Genomic DNA, 18796 nt, shown 5'->3' with positions numbered 1-18796 from the left:
GTCCCGTCACATACTTTACAGTTGGCTAGATCTACGTGCTAGGGTGCAGCTCATTGCGGTTGTTGGATTACTAGATAAAAAAATTGGGGTCGGATACCTTTCTTTGATAGGTGGTTGAAGAGATGGCAAAAAGATGTGACAGTGACTAAATGTCAGATTGGACAGATTTTTCAACTTTTTCTGATTAAAGTGTGGTACCTGCATGAAAATCATGGTCAAATAGATAGTAGGAATTTTAGCTGTAAGTTTGTAAAACACCAGGATTTTAGATTTATTTCCTTGAGGCTTGTTTGTCCATAATATAAAACAAATATTAAATATTATTAGTTTTAAATGTTTGAATAATAACATACAGAGAAACCAGGAATAAAAACCACTCTCAAGAATATATTTCCAAGTAACAACAAACGGTAACTGAAAATAAAACCATTGAGAGCAAAGAAAATATATGCATAACACAAAATGCAAAATTTAATATAACAATTTAATTGAAAATAAATTAATATACACTATGATCGAGTCTTCAATACGTTGTAGAACCTAACGTTATAAAACATACACCGGCAGCAGCGATAGCGGTGACATATTACACTTTTATACAATTCCTTACTGTGTTAAAATTAAAAAATCTGTACATCACTTATTAACAGTCCCAATCGATACGTTACGATGTCACCGATACCAGCAAAGTTGCGACACTCAAAACTTGTTACATGTTTCTCAATTAGATTCTCAATTATCACCACACTTACCAGTGAACACAATTTATGCCTTTATGAACATATCTTACATTTTTATTCTTTCAAAGACAATACTTTGAAAGACAATACTTTCAAAGACAAGTTTGGGAAACTTTAGAATACAAATTTCTAGAAAAAGTGATTTTTATCTAGTTTGGTAAAATTTGAATATTACAGTGATTACCGAGAGAAACTTAAGAATACTGTACATAAACTTATGGCATTTGTAGGTTTTTCTGGTAATTTGGGAACTTAATTTGATTAAATGTAAAGCTTTAAGTAATACAAAGCCCCAATCAAACAAAATATAGGGAATTATAACTCATCTGCACAGTTTAAATGAGGACAAAATACCTTTGTTATTTTTGTGACCTTTAATTGAGCATCTCTATTATTAGCCCCTGAGTTCTTATTTTCTCTAAAATTCCAGCTGAACTCTCTTTTTGAGAAATCCCAAATCTGCAATACACCAATTTCGGTATCAGTTGACAAACAAAACCTAACAGTTACAAGTACAATTAGGCCTAACTCATATGCTGGCAGTTTGAGAGCACTGGTAAGCATTGAAACATGCAACTGATTTGAGTGACACGACCGTAGCCAGCACCGGTTGCACCCAGTAACGTTGGGTACAACAACCGGTTCCGCTCTACCACATCCGGTTGGCCACCGCTTGGTGTAACGACGCCAACTGGTTGGTCCATTTGTCCAGTGCATTGTACCTTGCACCACAAACACTCTCTTTGTCCAACTCAAGCACTTGGTTCACTTGGTCAATCCTTCCTCTGACCGTGCTGCAACAAAAAATAAACACGGTAAAATAAAAATGGATTTGTTTTTAAAGCTTAGAAATATGTTTAGAGATAAGCTAGGGCAATTTTATAAGGCCAAATAAGTAGAATAGGATAGTGTAGTACAGTGGAAACTCAATAAATCGAATCCCAAGGGGAACGGGGAAATTCCTCAAGAGGAAAAATTAAAACAGCAACAACAAATTCCAGCTAGCCAAATCAAATTTCCCTTCAAACCACATTAAATAAACTCCATATCATAGGTAAACAAAGATCTCACAATCGAATATAATAAATGAACATGTTATTTTTACTAGAGCTGTGCCACTCTGAAATTTTTTATCAAGCTGAGCTTCATGTGATATCAAGATAAAATCCCGCAGCCATGTAGACATACTCATCCACCGCGATTATGGCAAAATTCATATAATCACACAGTAACAGAAACATCACCATCGTCTTCCAGCGTAAAAGTCTTAAATACAGTAAAACAGGTAAAACCTAACTAACTCGACAGTCAACAGCTGACAGGAAACATGTTTAACTGGCTTTGTCTTACTATTTTCAAGTTTTAGATGCTTAATATTTGATATTTCTATGAAGATTGTTTACTGAATATGTAAAAATAATCATGTAAGTAATAAATTTATATGTAAAAATAAAAATTTGTCTGTTAACTATTCATTTACGGTATTAAAAACAAAATAGAAATTTCAATGTTCTGGATAACGCGACAACCCCCAAACTCGACAAACTCTGGGTCCACAAATTGTTGAGTTAGTGAGTTTTTACTGTATCTCCATCGGTCGTGAATGCACTGTCATTGTCTTCAGCCATAGCGGACAGATTTAGACCATCTCCTGCAGTCACTATTGTCTTCTGCTGCAGTTGCGACAAAATTCTGATCTTCTACCGGTTTTGTGTAGAGGTTTTTAGCACCTCCCTCGGTCTAATTAAACGTTTTAGTCTTCCATGTTCACAGCAATATATTGAATATATCCACGGTCTTTATGGAGACCTCATCATCTCCCACAAAAGCGGCAAAATGATATAACACGGTCACGTGAACATCAGCATAGTCTTCCACGATCTTTGACAAAGCCTGAATATCTCCCATGGTCGTGTAGACATCATTATCTACAAGGCAAAATCCTGATCATCTCCTGGAGGACAGTCGTGTGGACATTATCAGTATCTTCCATAGTTGCAGAAAATTTTAACTATCTTCAACGCGCATAAAGAGATCATCATCGTTTCAGTTGTCGCTGTAAAATCCTGAATATTCCCTACGGCTGTGTGAACAACATCGTCTCCCACAGTGACGGAAACGTCATTGTTGTAATCTGCGATCCCCGCAAAGGTTTTCCAATTGTGCAATTTTAACACATGTGTCACCCATCAGTATCAATATCGACGCTTGACAATCACTTATCAATACGGATACAGATACCAAAGAATCGGTGGTATTGAGAATCAAAACATCCCCAATATTTTTATAAATCAATATTTTCCAATGCAGCCCAAAGTAAAACAGTTTGACCCGCAGACTGTCCTATATTCAACATACCTGTCAAGGATGCAGGAGACCAGGAGACTCTCGACTTCGCTGGCGTCGATGTTGAGTTCTTTGGAGATGAAGGGGATGTGGATCCTGGTGTAAGGCTTGATCAGCTTGATTAGAACTTGCGTCCTGATGTTCCTCAGAAGGTCTGCAATAGAGAAATTGTGTTAGAAACTGATCCAAGGGTTGAGAAGTAACACAAAAACTTTTTGTTGATTTAAAAATATAAATAAGTTTTAAGTACTCAAGCTATCCAGAAAGTAAAGAACGTTTCGTTATGACGCCGCTAGGCGCGCGCCGATCTCGTACATTTTGGTGCGTGCGTACTCGGCAACTCAGTCGGCATCCAGCTGTGACAATTGGGGCGTTCTCACACTGCCCGGTTTCTCAGAATTTCAACTTAAGATGAGCGCTGCGATTTAAAATACCGACATTTAATAGATGCAGTCAGTGATACGGTTTGTGTTGACAGTAAACTTAAAATCGATAGACATTTATCTCCAAGTGTATGAAGTTTAAGGAAAAGAACTTGATGATTGAAAATCTGAGAAAATGGTGCATTCAGATTAAAAATGGCCGATCTGACGCTCATGAGTCATGACGAAGCGAAGGGCGGACGCCCGAGCATTGTGACTGATGAAACTGGTCGCTAAAGTTGATGAAAAGGTTCGCAACAACCGCCGATTCCCAATAACGGGTCTTTCGCTTTGTTGTGTGACAATTTCAAACCACAAAGTCCGTGAAACTTGAGGAGAATTTTCGGTTTTAAGTGTTTCGCAACAAAAACCGTATCACTGACCGCACCCCTTAACTGGCGGCATTTTTTATCGCAGCGCTCATCTTAAGTTGAAATTGTGAAAAAACGGGCAGCGCGAAAATGCTCCAATTGTCACGGCTGGATGCCGGCTGAGTTGCCGAGTACGCACGCACCAAAATGTACGAGATCGGCGCCCCTAGCGGCGTCATAACGTAACGTTCTTTACTTTCTGGATAGCCCTCGTATTTTTTGAAAGGGAATTGAGTTATGCTGGCTTACTTTAAACAGAAATTTCTTATTATCAGTGTATGTTCTATGTTCTATTACTTTTTTTTTGTTTTTATTAACCCCTGGTCTCTAAAAGTAAGCTAGCCGTCTGCACAGGAGGTGCATGTGCAGCTTTATTACTAGGACTTGCTGTTTCTTTGACCAAGATCATTCAAAAACACTGTAATTAAGAACAGTTGGATCCAGTTTGGATTCTCAGGACGGAACTGGCGACCTTCTAAATATCAGATAGACGAGCACTATGACCACTCAGCTACCTAGCTCTGCCGGTGCCTTGGATTAACTGCAGTCTGATAACTTTTATGGTAATTGCAAAAGTAAATTCCATCCAAAGCGAAACTTACCTTCTATGTGTTCTCTAATAAAGGGATCGTCCATTATGTTTTTCCTATGCTTTTTCAGAATGGTTTCAAATTCATTTATGTCATTGTTTTGGTAGGACGAAACTAGATTAGTCATGGCTAGGATTTCTGGGTCGTTCTTGTACGGCTTGGCTTCCTGTGAGTCAAACGGATTGATGCCAGACTTCATTAACCTGAAAAATCATTAAGTCAGTTATTGTCAAACTAAAAGAATTAAAAATTACAGTCACAAAAGTTCCAGGCTTGACACAAAAACATAGAGATCAAGGCTATTGCACTGTATTCATGTCACATTCAACTCTCAGTTGAGCAATATGGGAACCTCTTCTCCAGGAAATCACACACCTTTTGAGATCCTCAACAATTCTTTTCTTTAATCTTTGTCTGACTTCATCTTATTCAAACCTGTACTACCCCACAACACACAAACATGGACCATACCATGAACACCGGTCATACTGGTTATAAGATCACAGATATAGACACACAGTAGGATGCCGAGTAAAATTAGTAAAATGACTGATAATATGCACAATTCATGAACAATCCACCTATTCCATTGACTTCCTTACAAACCACCGTTTATTTTAGGTGGTTCTCTTCCTCCTAGTTCCAACACACAGTTGTACTCCCCAGACCAGACAAAGTCACAGTGATGTCTCCTGGCCAAGAAGACAACCACAAGCAACCTGGTCAAAAAAAACTCTAGCAAAGCACAGTAGAACTCCAATCATACAAATCAATATGGATCAAACCACACTTCAATAGTTCGATTTTTACCCAATTGCGAGCCTATAGAAAATAAGCCAAATCAAGCCGAGCTTTTACTATTGCAATTGCATACGTCTGTAAAAATGGCTGCAACAATTTTGCAATTGAAAAACTCATGCTTTTGCCGCGGTTGTGGAAGACGATGCTTTTCCGTGATTGCGGGAGATGACGATGCATACAAGACCACAGAAAGTGTTTTAAGATTTTGACACAATCAGGGAAACGTTGATGATGTTTCTGTGACTGAAGGACACAATGATGACGTCTTCATGACCGCGAAGGATAATCAAGATTTTGCTACAATCAAGAGAGACAACCATTGCAGTGGGAGATGATAATGATGTCTACACGACCATGAGATGTTCAGGACTTTCAACACAATTACAGCTACTGCCTTCTTTAATTTATATCAACTCTTTAATAGTGTAGTTTTTTCAATTCTTTCTGAAAGCAATTGAGGTATTTGGAGTTCAGATAACTGGAATTCTACTAGTTCTAAAATTGATTAAGGTTGTATCACATGACAGGTACTGTTTCAGCATGTTTTGTGATATGGTTCTGAAGTGAAAGTTTAACCCTCCGAGCGTCACTCGTCGAAAAATCGACTCACGACACACTTTGTGTAGTGTCACGCGTCGATTTTTCGACACACGAACATCGTTTACGGCGAAGGCTCTATGACTGACTGAATCGGATTGAACTGGATCGAGTTAGGTATCGTTCTTTTCGTTAGATTCTAAGCTTTCTCCAGAGGTCTGTCTCTAAGCGCTTTATGTTCTCCGAGCCGATCGTAATTGTAGCAGACAGCTGACGTTCGTGTTTTAGACAACTTGGTTATTTCACATCGGTGACTTGTGTGTTTTTGTACGTTTATCGTCGTTTTTAGTGGTAAAAATGGACAGTAGTGATATATGTAATGCACTAGAAGATGATATTAGTGATGTTGAAGGACTTATTGACGATCCGGATGAAGTTGGTAGTGACATTGATGTTAATTATCAGCCAGATTCCTAGCTATGGTTAGGCTATGCATTCTTAAGTAAACGCTATGTACTGAAATCTGTTTTTTGCCCATAACTTATTTATTTGCAAATCTACTTCCTTATTATATATTTGTAATCCTCATAAAATTTAGAACAAAGAGGCTATTTTCACATATTTATAGGCCTAAATACCAAGTTGACCTATAATTTATACAATTCCATTGAGCACGAACTTATTTATTTTTTTCAATTTTTCCAAAATAATTTTTTTTACCTAAAAAATTTTTTGAAACAAATATTCCTTATGTTTTATGTATGATATTGAAGCCCATGATTTTCCAAACAAAATGGCATATAGAACAGTAGAATTAACATTGTTTTAAGCTTCTCAGATCCGTTTTAATAAAACCTTGCAAATGCGCCAAAAATAGGTGGACATTAAGGCCTAAACTATGGACACTCGGAGGGTTAATGTTCTACATAATTGATCAAGACTTATATGGAGTGTACTTACATATTTGCTAGTACTAAATATTTTAAACACGTTGTTCTTCTTGGGCTACCACTCTCATCGTAGTTCTTGAACGCTTCAAAGAAATCTGTGTGAGCCTTCTCAAACTCTCCTTCCCTAAGGTGCATTTTGCCGCCACACTCTGAAATCAGCGGTTTAGTATGAGTAAATAACCTGAATACAGAGCGAATATTCAAACATTACCACCTTAACTCTTAGTGCTATGCAACAATATATTGTTGTTTACTAAAATCTCATAGAGATATAAATATGAAGAAGCTAAAACGAGTTATTTGAACAAAAAAGTACTAGCAAATCAGCCATTGGTGACCTTTATGTTTATAGGATACACTAAAAACCACTTAGCTTAAAGTTTCCCCCAATATGATGATTCGAGGTGTATGTCTACCTTACTATGCCCTAATGGTTGTAGCAAGGTTTAAGCTGTGGTAGCATTTTTAGCATTTTGCTATATACACAACATAAAGATGCTACATTATTTTTGCAGGCTTTAGCAAACTGGTTTTTCTTGCTATAGGGAGCGAGCTGATCCAGTGGTTAGAGTGTGGGACTTCGGTTCCTAGGGTCCCGGTTTCAAATCCCACCAAATAACTAATGGATATTATCCAAGTGATAATGCCGCAACACCTAGGTCTAGCCTGAAGTAATGTGAAAAACAACTCAGGGCTCGAGCCTAGCGTCCTTGGACAAAAATAAAATAAATAACTAGGAAACAGCACTAGTCATGGACTCTTTTGATGATATATTTCAGTAGAACCACAAAAGTGAGCATAAACGGTTTTACTGGCAAACAGGCTTTTCCCTAAAAAAGGCTATATTATAATAACTATTCTAACTACATCTAACTATCTAACTACATCAAGGTTTAATTCAATATTACGTTGTAAACAAGATGTCTTGATTTTACGAGACTTCTGGTTTCAAATAATGCTATCAGAACATTACAATTTATAAGAAAACTTGGAAATCTACAATGAAAATACAGTTTTATATCATGTTTAGGCCTACTGCAAATACCAAGACTTCTCTGTTGTTACATATTTTTTTATTGACTTATTCTTTTTAATTAGCATTATCAATCTAAAATAGTGAGAACATAACAGTTACAATCCAACAACAGGCTTAATAGAAGTAAGTAAAAAGTAAACGAAAAGTCTTACAAAATACGAATTATTGGCCAAGCACTCAAAGAGTTTTTAAAGATGATTATAATAGATTAATGGAGCTCAATAAAGGTAATGTTTTAAGTGTGTAAGAGGTATTGAAAAGGGAAAACAAGATTGAATAGAATTAGGGAATGAGAGTTGAGAAGAGGAATAATTTATGAGGGTTTGAGAAAACGAGTAAAGAAATCGAGATTGACATGGTTCGGCCACTTAAGAAAAATGGAAAATGATCAAATCCTCCCAAAAATTGAATGAGCTTCCCATGAACGGAAGAGGACTAAGAGGACCTAAGGTGGATTGACCCCAAAAATTGAATGAGCTTCCCAAGAACGGAAGAGGACCAAGAGGACCTAAGGTGGATTGACCCCAAAAATTGAATGAGCTTCCCATGAACGGAAAAGGACCAAGAGGAGGACATAGAAGAAGGTGGATTGATCCCAAAAATTGAATGAGCTTTCCATGAACGGAAAAGGACCAAGAGGAGGACATAGAAGAAGGTGGATTGGCCCCAAAAATTGAATGAGCTTCCCAAGAACGGAAGAGGACCAAGAGGACCTAAGGTGGATTGACCCCAAAAATTGAATGAGCTTCCCATGAACGGAAAAGGACCAAGAGGAGGACATAGAAGAAGGTGGATTGATCCCAAAAATTGAATGAGCTTTCCATGAACGGAAAAGGACCAAGAGGAGGACATAGAAGAAGGTGGATTGATCCCAAAAATTGAATGAGCTTTCCATGAACGGAAAAGGACCAAGAGGAGGACATAGAAGAAGGTGGATTGATCCCAAAAATTGAATGAGCTTTCCATGAACGGAAAAGGACCAAGAGGAGGACATAGAAGAAGGTGGATTGATCCCAAAAATTGAATGAGCTTCCCATAGACAGAAAAGGACCAAGAGGAGGACATAGAAGAAGGTGGATTGACAAGGTGAGACCAGATGTGGAAGCAAGACGAGTGCAATGGCTATGTAGAGGAAGAGGAATTGTTGAGGGACAGAAGATGAGGAGGCATAGTGAACACCCAGACCTGGAGATAGCCAGAACAGAAAAGGATGTATGTATGAAATACAGATAGATGTTCTCTATTAAGCTATCCCAACTCCTTATCAGCAAATTAACTTTCCTTTAAACTTACCTCTGATCACTCCCATAATGAGTGGGTGAGGAATCGCAGACTTTATGTGTAAGGATTGTTCATACAGAGTTTTCAATTTCTTGTTGTTCTTCTGCGCAGTGTACATCTGTATTTCAAGAGCGTAAATTTCTAACAGCTGAGTTCCCTTTTTGAGATCATCTTCACCTTCGTCCGTCTAAGGGCAAAGAAAAATCATAACAAAAAATAAGGCTAAATTGCAGTAATGAGAGAAAAGGTATATTTTTCCTCTAGCCTAATCAAGCTAAATTAGTTTTTGACAAGATAAACTTATGCCATTTGTCACACTGTATCTAACAAGAATGTTAGTTAATCAGAGTGACAGTCAGCAACATAATTTGTGTGGGGAGCGAGCTGGTGTAGTGGTTAGAGCACAGGACTTCAGTCCCTGAGGTCCCGGGTTCGATCCCCGCCAAGTCACCAATGGATTTTATCTAAGTGATAATGCCGCAACCCCACCAGCCAGTGATAACAATCACCAGCCAATTTTACTATAAAATTAGATGGTGATGGTATCTTTGCGACTGCAAAAGATGATCAAAAATGAGAGAGATGCAAAAGTGCCAAGACCACAGATTTAGTAATCATTATGACGTTGTGATGAATCATGGTCACCACACCAAGTGTACTGTATTAACATTTCCATTGTGTAGCATTGTTTGCAAGACACGATTGTTTACATCTTGTCTACTTGTTAAAAAAAATCGTTTATATTGTTAAACTATAAAAAATACATTTCTCAACAACCAATTATTGTACCTGACAAGACTGATGAAGTTGTTTGAGGATTTTCGCCAACTTGTTGAAGTCTCCTCGGTCATAGTAAAGTTTTCCTAATTTCGTATTTGTTTTGAACCATAGCCGATCATTTTTGGCATCTTTTAAAGCATCTAAGGTAGTTTCGTAGAAGTCTTGTAGCAACTCCATCTGAAACAATCGGCAAAAATTAGTTTATTAATAGAAAAAGGATCTTGATCAAATTTGTTGTGAAGTTTTAGCAAACAAGATTGTAAGAAACAAATTGATACAGATTGAGAAGTTTTTAGAGCATTGTAATCAATCATTGAAATTGTTCAATGCATACCAATAAAATAAAAATGCCTCAAAAAGTGATGCCTCTGATTTCTGGGACACACCTTACTATGGACGTATTTTTGTGTCCCAAAAAGAGTGTTGTCTTGGGGCAAAAGTATGTCTTGCATACGCCTACCATAAAAATTACTTAAACCTTTAAGTCTCTTTAAACACTTTGTCATGAGGGGAAGGCAGGTCGGGGTTTATGCGGATTCGTGGCTCCATTAAGTCCTTTGAAGTTAGGTTAGGTAGGTAAAGTGTAGGTTATAGGCCTAGTCAACTCTATAACTCTTTGTAAGTTCAGGTCCCTAAAATAAAATTATACAAAAATATTTTGAATGGACTCTAATATACCACACACAGCATTTCAATTTAAATAACTTACATTTTTCGACGTTGAGATATAGTCAAGGATGGAGTTGATAGATTTTTCACTATGATTTCTCGTAACCGCACTCTTGATATAGGTCAATAACTGCTTATATCTTACCATCATTTCTTGATAGTTATTCTGGAATCATATAAAAATAGAAAACACATTAGTACATGAACATACAATACTCGTACATAAAATAAAACATTTACATCTTCAAAAACTCTATGGATTTGAGTTACTTTGTAACATATTCTGAAACAGCTGAAAATGTTGGTTGAGCATAGGATGGCTGTTTGTAAATGTAGGTCTCCATTGTGCTTTTGTTGCAGCCAATCAAGCGAGTTTAAATCTGAGATCTGCAACATGATTCCACCTATTGGGTCTGATGATGATTGGAGAGTCCAATCGAAATAGATCACCACTTACAAACTTTTATATGTATTTACCGTCTTGTGAGTCAACAGTATAAGTGTAAATATATTATTACAAGTGTTATTAGACGGATAGGCCTATCTTTTTGTTTTTTCAGGAAGAAAGATATGTGAGAGGTACGGTGGCGGTGAATATTGCCAAGGTCCGTTAAATACAAGTTTTACTAAAATTATTACCAACCTGGTCATTTAAACCAGCATGTGAGTCCTCCCGAGTTAATGAGGGCTCAACTACTGGTTCGTTTTTTAACCATAGCGACTTGACTCGTAGCCCAAGTTATTGGAGTTAGATTTGTTAAGTGGCATCTATTGAGTAAGCTCAGTGTCAACGGTACATTTACCTTACAAACTTTACTTTTCAGGAACTTATTTGCATTTTCCGAACAAATACGTAATGTTGCCATTTCTAAGTTAAATAGTAGGCCTACCGCCCGTAGTTAAATTTGAATCTTAACATAAAACACAACATTGACTTACAAGTTTGAAGTTAATCTTGATCATCTGTTTCAAAGCTTTGAAACCCCATTCGCCTTTGTCACCTCCTTCCAGTTCCAGGACCTTCTGAAAGGACGCCAAAGCAGCCTTCGGGTCATCTTCCTTGAGCGCTTTCGAGTTGTAGTACTGATTCTCCAGATCAACGTCCGGTTCTGAATTGCTGTCTTCCGAGTATTCCTGCACAAAAAGATTTGTCAAAGTAGGCAGACTTTCCAACAACATATGCAATACACTCTTGGTGTTGGCAAAACTACTGAATCACAGAGTCTAATTTGGTATTTAGCTTAAATATTGATAATTTAATGCTCTAAATTTCAATAACTTGAAATGAACCTACAACTTTGGTTGAATAAAGTGTTACCGTGCACTGCAAAATATTTTTTTTAATGTATTTTGCAGTGTTTTATCAAATTTCCCTAAAGGAAGTTGCTATTACCGTAGATGGAACGGCAAGACCTAGGCCCGGGACCGATTTACTTTTTCATTTTGATGTCCCTAGAGGCCAAAACCACTATTAGTTCAAAATAAATGTATTAGGCCTATTTAGATTAATCATTAGTCGTTAGTCAAAAGTCCTTCAAAAATTTAAAATGATATAGTAGGCCTATATTGAAGTGGTTTTTTTAAGGTTATTGGTTACTGAGGAAATTCAAATCAGTGTAAATTTAAAATCCCCATTTTATTTTTACGTATAAGTTAATAAGTAAACTGAGTTTGTTTGATTAAGTTAAATTTTGATCAAACTTGGCAATTTATGTATTTTACACTAAGCTGCTAATATTTGACTAAATAACACTTTATTACCCTATAGCAGCAAACGTAAGTACTCACTAGACCTAATGTTATATTAATAGATTTAAGTGAAAATCAAATCAGGAAAATAGAAATTTGCTTAGCCTGCAGGTTTGCTGCAGCAGGGGAATTTTAAAAGGTTCTAACTGTAAAAAAACAGCCTGGAGGCGATTTAAACTTGGGTCCATTATAGCCCAAATTTTACCTTAACTAAGCCAAGTCAATGAATCGTTTAGGCTTAATGGGCTGGATTGAAAAAAAATTGCATTAATTAGCCAAGTCCAATAGGTTACAAAAAAAAAAAAAAAAAATTGAACTAATAGTAACTAGGCTATAGCCAAAATTCATACTATAAGGACTTAAACAGTCACAAATTCACACAAAGCCCGACGGATCATCCTCTTGCATGCCTTTTTAGCGAATTTCCCGTATAGGGAATAAGCTATTACCGTAGTACTCATGGTAAGACCTGGATGCGGGACCAATTTTTTTTTTCGTTTTAAGGTCCCTAGAGGCCAAAAACACCATCCGTTCAAATTCATATATATATATATATATATATGTGTCCGTCAGCACGATAACTCGAGCAAAATTGATCCGATTTTGATGAAATTTGGTACAAACGTGTAAACCTACGTTTATTCGAACGAGTTCGCGATCCAGCATGATCGGACCATGGGAACGGGTGTTTACGGGGGGTTTTATAGGGTAAAAATAGGTTTTTCCCATTTTTGACACAAAAAACATAAAATTTAGCAATTTATTTCCAAACCATTTTGTAGAGCTTCAAAAAACAAATAATTTAGTATATTGAAGCGTTATTATGCGCCTAATGGTTACGGAGAAAATTAAAAAAAATTGTAAATTTAAAATTCCCATGTTATTCTTATGGAGAATGAGTAAACTGTTGTAGTTTGCTTGTTTATGAACATATTTTGATCAAATTTGGAAAATGTTTTTATTTCTTACTAACTATTAACACTTTACACAAAAAAAACAGTTTTACCCTCCCTGATGCAGCAAACCTAAGTACTTGTTAAACTAATTCTTTTTAAATCGGGAATAAATGTTATATTTTTAAGTAGACATTTCAGTGTAAATCCAATTAGTCAAATGGAAATTCGCTTAGTCTGCAGGTTTGCTGCGGCGGGGGTATTTTTACATTAAAATTAACTTTATAGAAGTTTGGTTCAGTTAAGTTACGAAAAGCACCATTCCCGGTCACGTTTGTTTTTTGTCAATGTGTTTCGTAGTTTTTGCAAACGTGTGTAGCTGTATGTTATCTTGTGTCCTAACTCGTAAGTTATATGTTTAATTTATTGAACTCTGTTAATGACCTGATTATGGTTCAGAAGAACCTAGAATAGTTGCCAAACAGCAACAAAGGGTTACTATACGGGATGCAGGTATTGTAAACCATTATAAGTATAATACAGTAATCCGGAGGCTAATTAATTCTTTGAAAATGAAGTTTAAGGATTAGGTAAGTTAATGTAGAATAGTTGAGCTCAGTAAAGAATGAATACGCTTGGTAAGGACTAATTACTAGGCCTACTAAATAAGGACTACAAAGTAAGGTACGGTACCTAGTAGTATTTAAAGGAGACATTATAGACAATGCAATCAATTAAAATAGAAGTGTTTCAAATTTTATTAATAATTTTTATCTTGAACCAATGCTCTTCAATATCACTTAACTTCAAAATCAAAATCAATTTAGCAGCACAGTAAGTTAATAATAGTACGGTATTCTAAGTTAATTTAATTGAGAAGTGACACCATTAGGCTTACCGGTACTGTTGATTATAAACCTGCAAAGCAAAAGTCGTGTATGGTATTTGAACAATATCAACTTGTATCATTTGTGGTAAAAAATAATGGTAATATTGGATTTAGGAAATAAAAACCTATAAAATAAAGGTGGGTTTACATTAATTTGAGCTCGCATTTCTCCTCAAGTAAGTATCAACCATAAATCTACTAGCATGCTAGTAGTGTAATATGAGCACAAATGACAATTTGTCATTTGAGCTACTTTCCAACATGTCGGGAAATGCTTGCACACGATAACTTTCTTTATGCAGCCTAGTTTGTGAAAACATACGTGTGATGGAAAAAGAACATTACCGTTTGTTTATAGCTTTTGTGTTTACTGTTCATTTTCCAGTGATAACTACAAGTTCAATGATGATGATTAAGTTAAATTTCATTTTATTCGACATACCACCAAAACACCTTTTTGAATAATTTCACTCACTACATCTACATTTATACAAACATATTATACATTTCTACATAAGTTAGTTCTTGAATAAGTTCACTCATTAAACATTTAAACATAAATAACATTATATGAACACAGTAAGTTACTTCGCTTTAGCCTTACAATTACATTACTCGCGACAGTCGCAATCTGCTTTTATTATTGCAATTCCAATTAATAACAATAATGTAAACGCTGCTGGAATTAGCTGTCAATCGATACTAGAATAGTAACTTGCTCGCTTACGCATTCCATTAACTCGAATTAGTGTAAACACACCTTAGGATATTAAAATCGGTAATACGTGTGGGGGCACCTAACTTATAGACTAGTACCTAACTTATATAGGCCTTATAATTGCCCAAACAATAACTAATAACAGATATCAATCCACGCACAATTTGATGTAGTGATTGAAATCGACAGAAATCATTAATTTAGATCAGCACAATCTCTCGGTGGCTCACATCAACTACGATGATTTTGGTTAAAAACTGGCTACAAAGTTAACATGGGGATGGAATGTCTAGTTGTATTATTTTCTTTCTTGTCTTATGGCCTTGTTTTCTGGGGAAGTTCTCCCGACTGTAATTTACATACAATTTTTGTTCTCCAGAAAAGAGCAATCAGACTGATAGCCAAGCTATGGCACAAAAGATCAAGATATTTTTGTTAGGCTAGCTTAAATCTCCCTCACTTAGTGGACTACATTTATCAACTTATTATGCTTGGGAAAAATTATATAAAGCACACAAGTAAAAATTGTCGAGTCCACAGGTGATTTTTTTGTATAATGGTTGTATGCTATAAGGCCATAAGGTAATTGTAAGGTAGCCTAATTATAAGGTAATTGTATGTAAGTAGGCCTAACTTATGGGGTCATGTTCGAAGTAACCTGTTCAAAATAAGTTTAGTTCAAAAATAATAAACGCTGTAAGAATAATTTTTCTCTGCCTAGTTCCGATCCTAATTCTTTTATGAATCCAAAATGTTAACTCTTCTTCCATCTATAGCCTATAGGGCCTAAGGCCTATTCTTGGAACCCTCCATTGTCACCGTTTCAGAGAAACACCTCATTATCGGTAAGTTAACCTAGATCCCATATGTTATTCCCCTTGCAAAATCCATATCTGCTAATACCTTAAACACTTAACATCTTTCTAATAAAACATTGGCTTTACAATCCAATTTTAGACTACATTAAAATTACGACTTTCAGCCTTCCCCTCCCTTTAAAATTATAATCAAACCACTACAAATTTAAAACATTCTTAAGTTACAGCTTCCAAGAGTTTTTGAACCAGAAGAACTGGAAAATGGTAAACCCTGCCATAATTAGGATTAGGCTTAAGTTGTAAATAGCCTACCTTTGTATAGGCCTAAGTTAAGTTAAAAAGGCCTGGAAAAAAGCCTATGTAAATTTTTTTAATTTCACAGAGGATAGGTACTTAAGTTATGTGTCTGGTAACCGGACGTGGATTAACTTAGGCGTCCGGCAGTGACGTCATCAGGTTGTGGGTGTCCGGAACGCCATTACCACAACGATACAATGTACAGCCATCGGTGTTCGTGGTGTAGTGGATAGAGTGCTCGGCTGATATGCAAGAGGTGCCTGGTTCATATCCCACCGGCAACTTTATCTTTTTGTCAAAAAATTTGCTTTGAATGCCATTTCTTCTTAACTGTAGGTACATTTTATGTAAGAATTTTTGGCATTTTATAAGTTTATTTCATTTTATGAACAGAATTTAACCTTCATTTGATTTTTTCACTATCAGCAAGTTTGGTTGGATAGGTTAGGTTATGACGGTAACTGCCGGACGCCTAATCCACATCCGATTACCGGACGCATAGGCCTATCCTCTGCATTTTAAATAATGACAGCTAAGTTAATGCAATTTACAGTCAACTTTGGCTGAATAAAATTATTTGATTTGATTCAATCACCTCTGATAAAATTGCAGCCCACGAAAATACAGTTTTTCGAACCAAGGAAGTATTTTAAGAGACAGAACCTAGAATCTATCATAGGCCTAGCCTTCTGAATTTGAACGTACCTGACACTCACTAGCGATATGATGTAAATTGCGTAATTTTACTGGAAGGAAATAAATTTCTCATACTCATTGTATGGATCAATCAATTAATTCAATATTTAATAAATTATAACCTTTTTGAGAGCATTTATTTCACCCGATGTGGAGACAAGCTAGGGTAATGACTCGTGACCTGGCGTTACAAATTACTTGACCATAATGGTTATATGCCAACATAAACCTTATTTTTCTTATAAACAATAATTTACTGTGTCGTATTAAAATAAATAAAATAAAAACAACGTATTTACCAAGCCATAATCCTCCTCTTCTTCACACATAAAATCGTCCTCGACGTCCGACATCTTGGACCGGTAAGTTATTTATCAATGCAATGCGCACACGTAGAGAGAGTAAGAAAGACCTTAGAGAAAAAGGAATCTCATGACATGGAGTACAACACTCACTAAAGTTGAAGATATCGCAGACTGTATATTAATGTAACCAAGTTTTTAGCAAAAGATCTTTATCTAATATGTTCATGATTATAATTGAAAGGTGCCTGTTTCAATTTGTTTTTCTTTCCTTACGTTTCTTTCCTGTAGCTTAGAGATGTGTCGCTGCAGCTGGAACTACATTTATCCACCGTTCCGAGAGTGGAACTCGTTCCACCGTTCCAAGCGGAACCACAATCCAGTTCCAGTTCCACTGGAACTACTTTTTCAGCTGCAGCTCGGTGGAACGATTTGAATGTAGTTCCGCACAAACAGCTGCAGCCTTTTTGTAAATTTTTTAAGATAAGTTCCGGAGTAACTGGATTTGTAAAACACATACAGTTACAACAAAACAGCTGCAGCTGGTTTATTAATACTCTCACTAAACATTAAGTTCTAGCCTGTGCAGCTGATGCGTTTGACTTATTTGGTCTATTGTAAACAAAGGTTTGATTAGCGGATATGGTTGACATGCCTTAAAAGAAATTAATAATTTTCTGGTTTTTTTATTTTTTTCAGGCAGGAATTAAATAAAAGTACATCAGTCCCAGTTAAGTCGTGCTCATAATATATTCAAATATAATTATCTCTTCCTCAGTAATCAGTATCGTAATAATTGTATGTGTTTAACTTACCGGTAATTCAGGATTTTTTTCGCTATTAATTTTAGAATTTTATATTAAGAATTAGTGTAAGTGGTGTTTGAGTAATATTATTTTAACAATAAAAAATGTATAATATGAATAAATGCATAATATGAAGAACCTCTAAAATAATTTATACCGGCCTCGTCACGTATTATTTTTAGACCCTAGATAGACAAACTAAAATAATTAATTACTTGTACAATATTTTCAAAACAAGATATTGATTTCTTTAAAGCCGCTATTTTGCATTATTTAAAACAATATTCTAATTCAAGAACAGCTTAAACTAATCCGTCTCAAATTATGGCAATAAACTGATATTTTGTTCATCCGCCCTTTTGCCTCGTTCCACTCACTACAGCCAGAGCTCAGCTGCAGCGAGAAAACCAGCTGCAGCGGGCAAAACCAGCTGCAGCTGGAACTGCTTTTGGAACGAGTTCCACGGCGACCTTGGAACTAGCTGCAGCTGTTTCACCCAAGTAACTGCTTGGCACATCTCTAAGTAGCTGCAATGGTTCTTGGTGACTCGGAACTGGACCCAGCTAACATACATCAGTTAGTAGTAGTGGTGGGTTTAGGATCTTAGATTAAAAATTCAAATAGATTCCAAATATTTTAAGATTCAACGATTTTATATTTTGTTGTCAAGGGGAGGGTGGTTTACCAGGGGGTTTTAAGTACCAGTGGGGAACCCCCGTAAGTAAGAAAGTATTTTTAAACCATTGTGTTGACTCTAAATCCATTTTTCAATAGGGGAACATTAAGCCAAAAGGGCCCCCTCCCCTTGACACCACCACTGATCATTGGACTTTGATGATTTTGACTAATAACCCGGCCGATCTTAGTCAGAGCTGTTATCTAATAAGATATGATACATTATTTATTCTAATTATAGTAATGGTGATTTATACGAATTTTGAGAATCAAGTTTGGGACAGTTACGTGCTGTGAGATGTTCCATTGTGAGATCTAGTTCTCATGGTAAGACCTAGACCCGGGACCGATTTGCTTTTTTCGTTTTGAGGTCCCCAGAGCCCAAAAACCACGGCTGCCTTTAGAGGCGGCCGTGGCAAAAAAATCGCCC

At 36.3% G+C, this 18796-nt stretch overlaps 1 protein-coding gene across 1 annotated transcript; it reads right to left on the bottom strand.

The window, feature by feature from the left end:
• Positions 1–367: 367 nt before the first annotated feature.
• On the bottom strand, positions 368–16981 carry LOC128997055 (COP9 signalosome complex subunit 2). The gene is made up of 9 exons (XM_054422636.1): positions 16883–16981; positions 11463–11657; positions 10564–10689; positions 9864–10031; positions 9087–9261; positions 6768–6906; positions 4482–4672; positions 3099–3240; positions 368–1534 (listed from the first exon to the last, which is right to left on the bottom strand). The coding sequence occupies exons 1-9, from the start codon at positions 16934–16936 to the stop codon at positions 1390–1392; spliced, it is 1335 nt and encodes a 444-aa protein (XP_054278611.1). The 5' UTR covers positions 16937–16981; the 3' UTR covers positions 368–1389.
• Between the last annotated feature and the right edge of the window lie 1815 nt (positions 16982–18796).

This window comes from Macrosteles quadrilineatus, unplaced genomic scaffold, assembly GCF_028750875.1.
Source record: "Macrosteles quadrilineatus isolate MER2022 unplaced genomic scaffold, UCM_ALF_1.0 Scaffold_6__1_contigs__length_79288215, whole genome shotgun sequence".
NCBI lineage: Eukaryota > Metazoa > Arthropoda > Insecta > Hemiptera > Cicadellidae > Macrosteles > Macrosteles quadrilineatus.
Note: the sequence above shows the minus strand (reverse complement) of the source record. Positions and strands in the feature narration are given on the sequence as shown.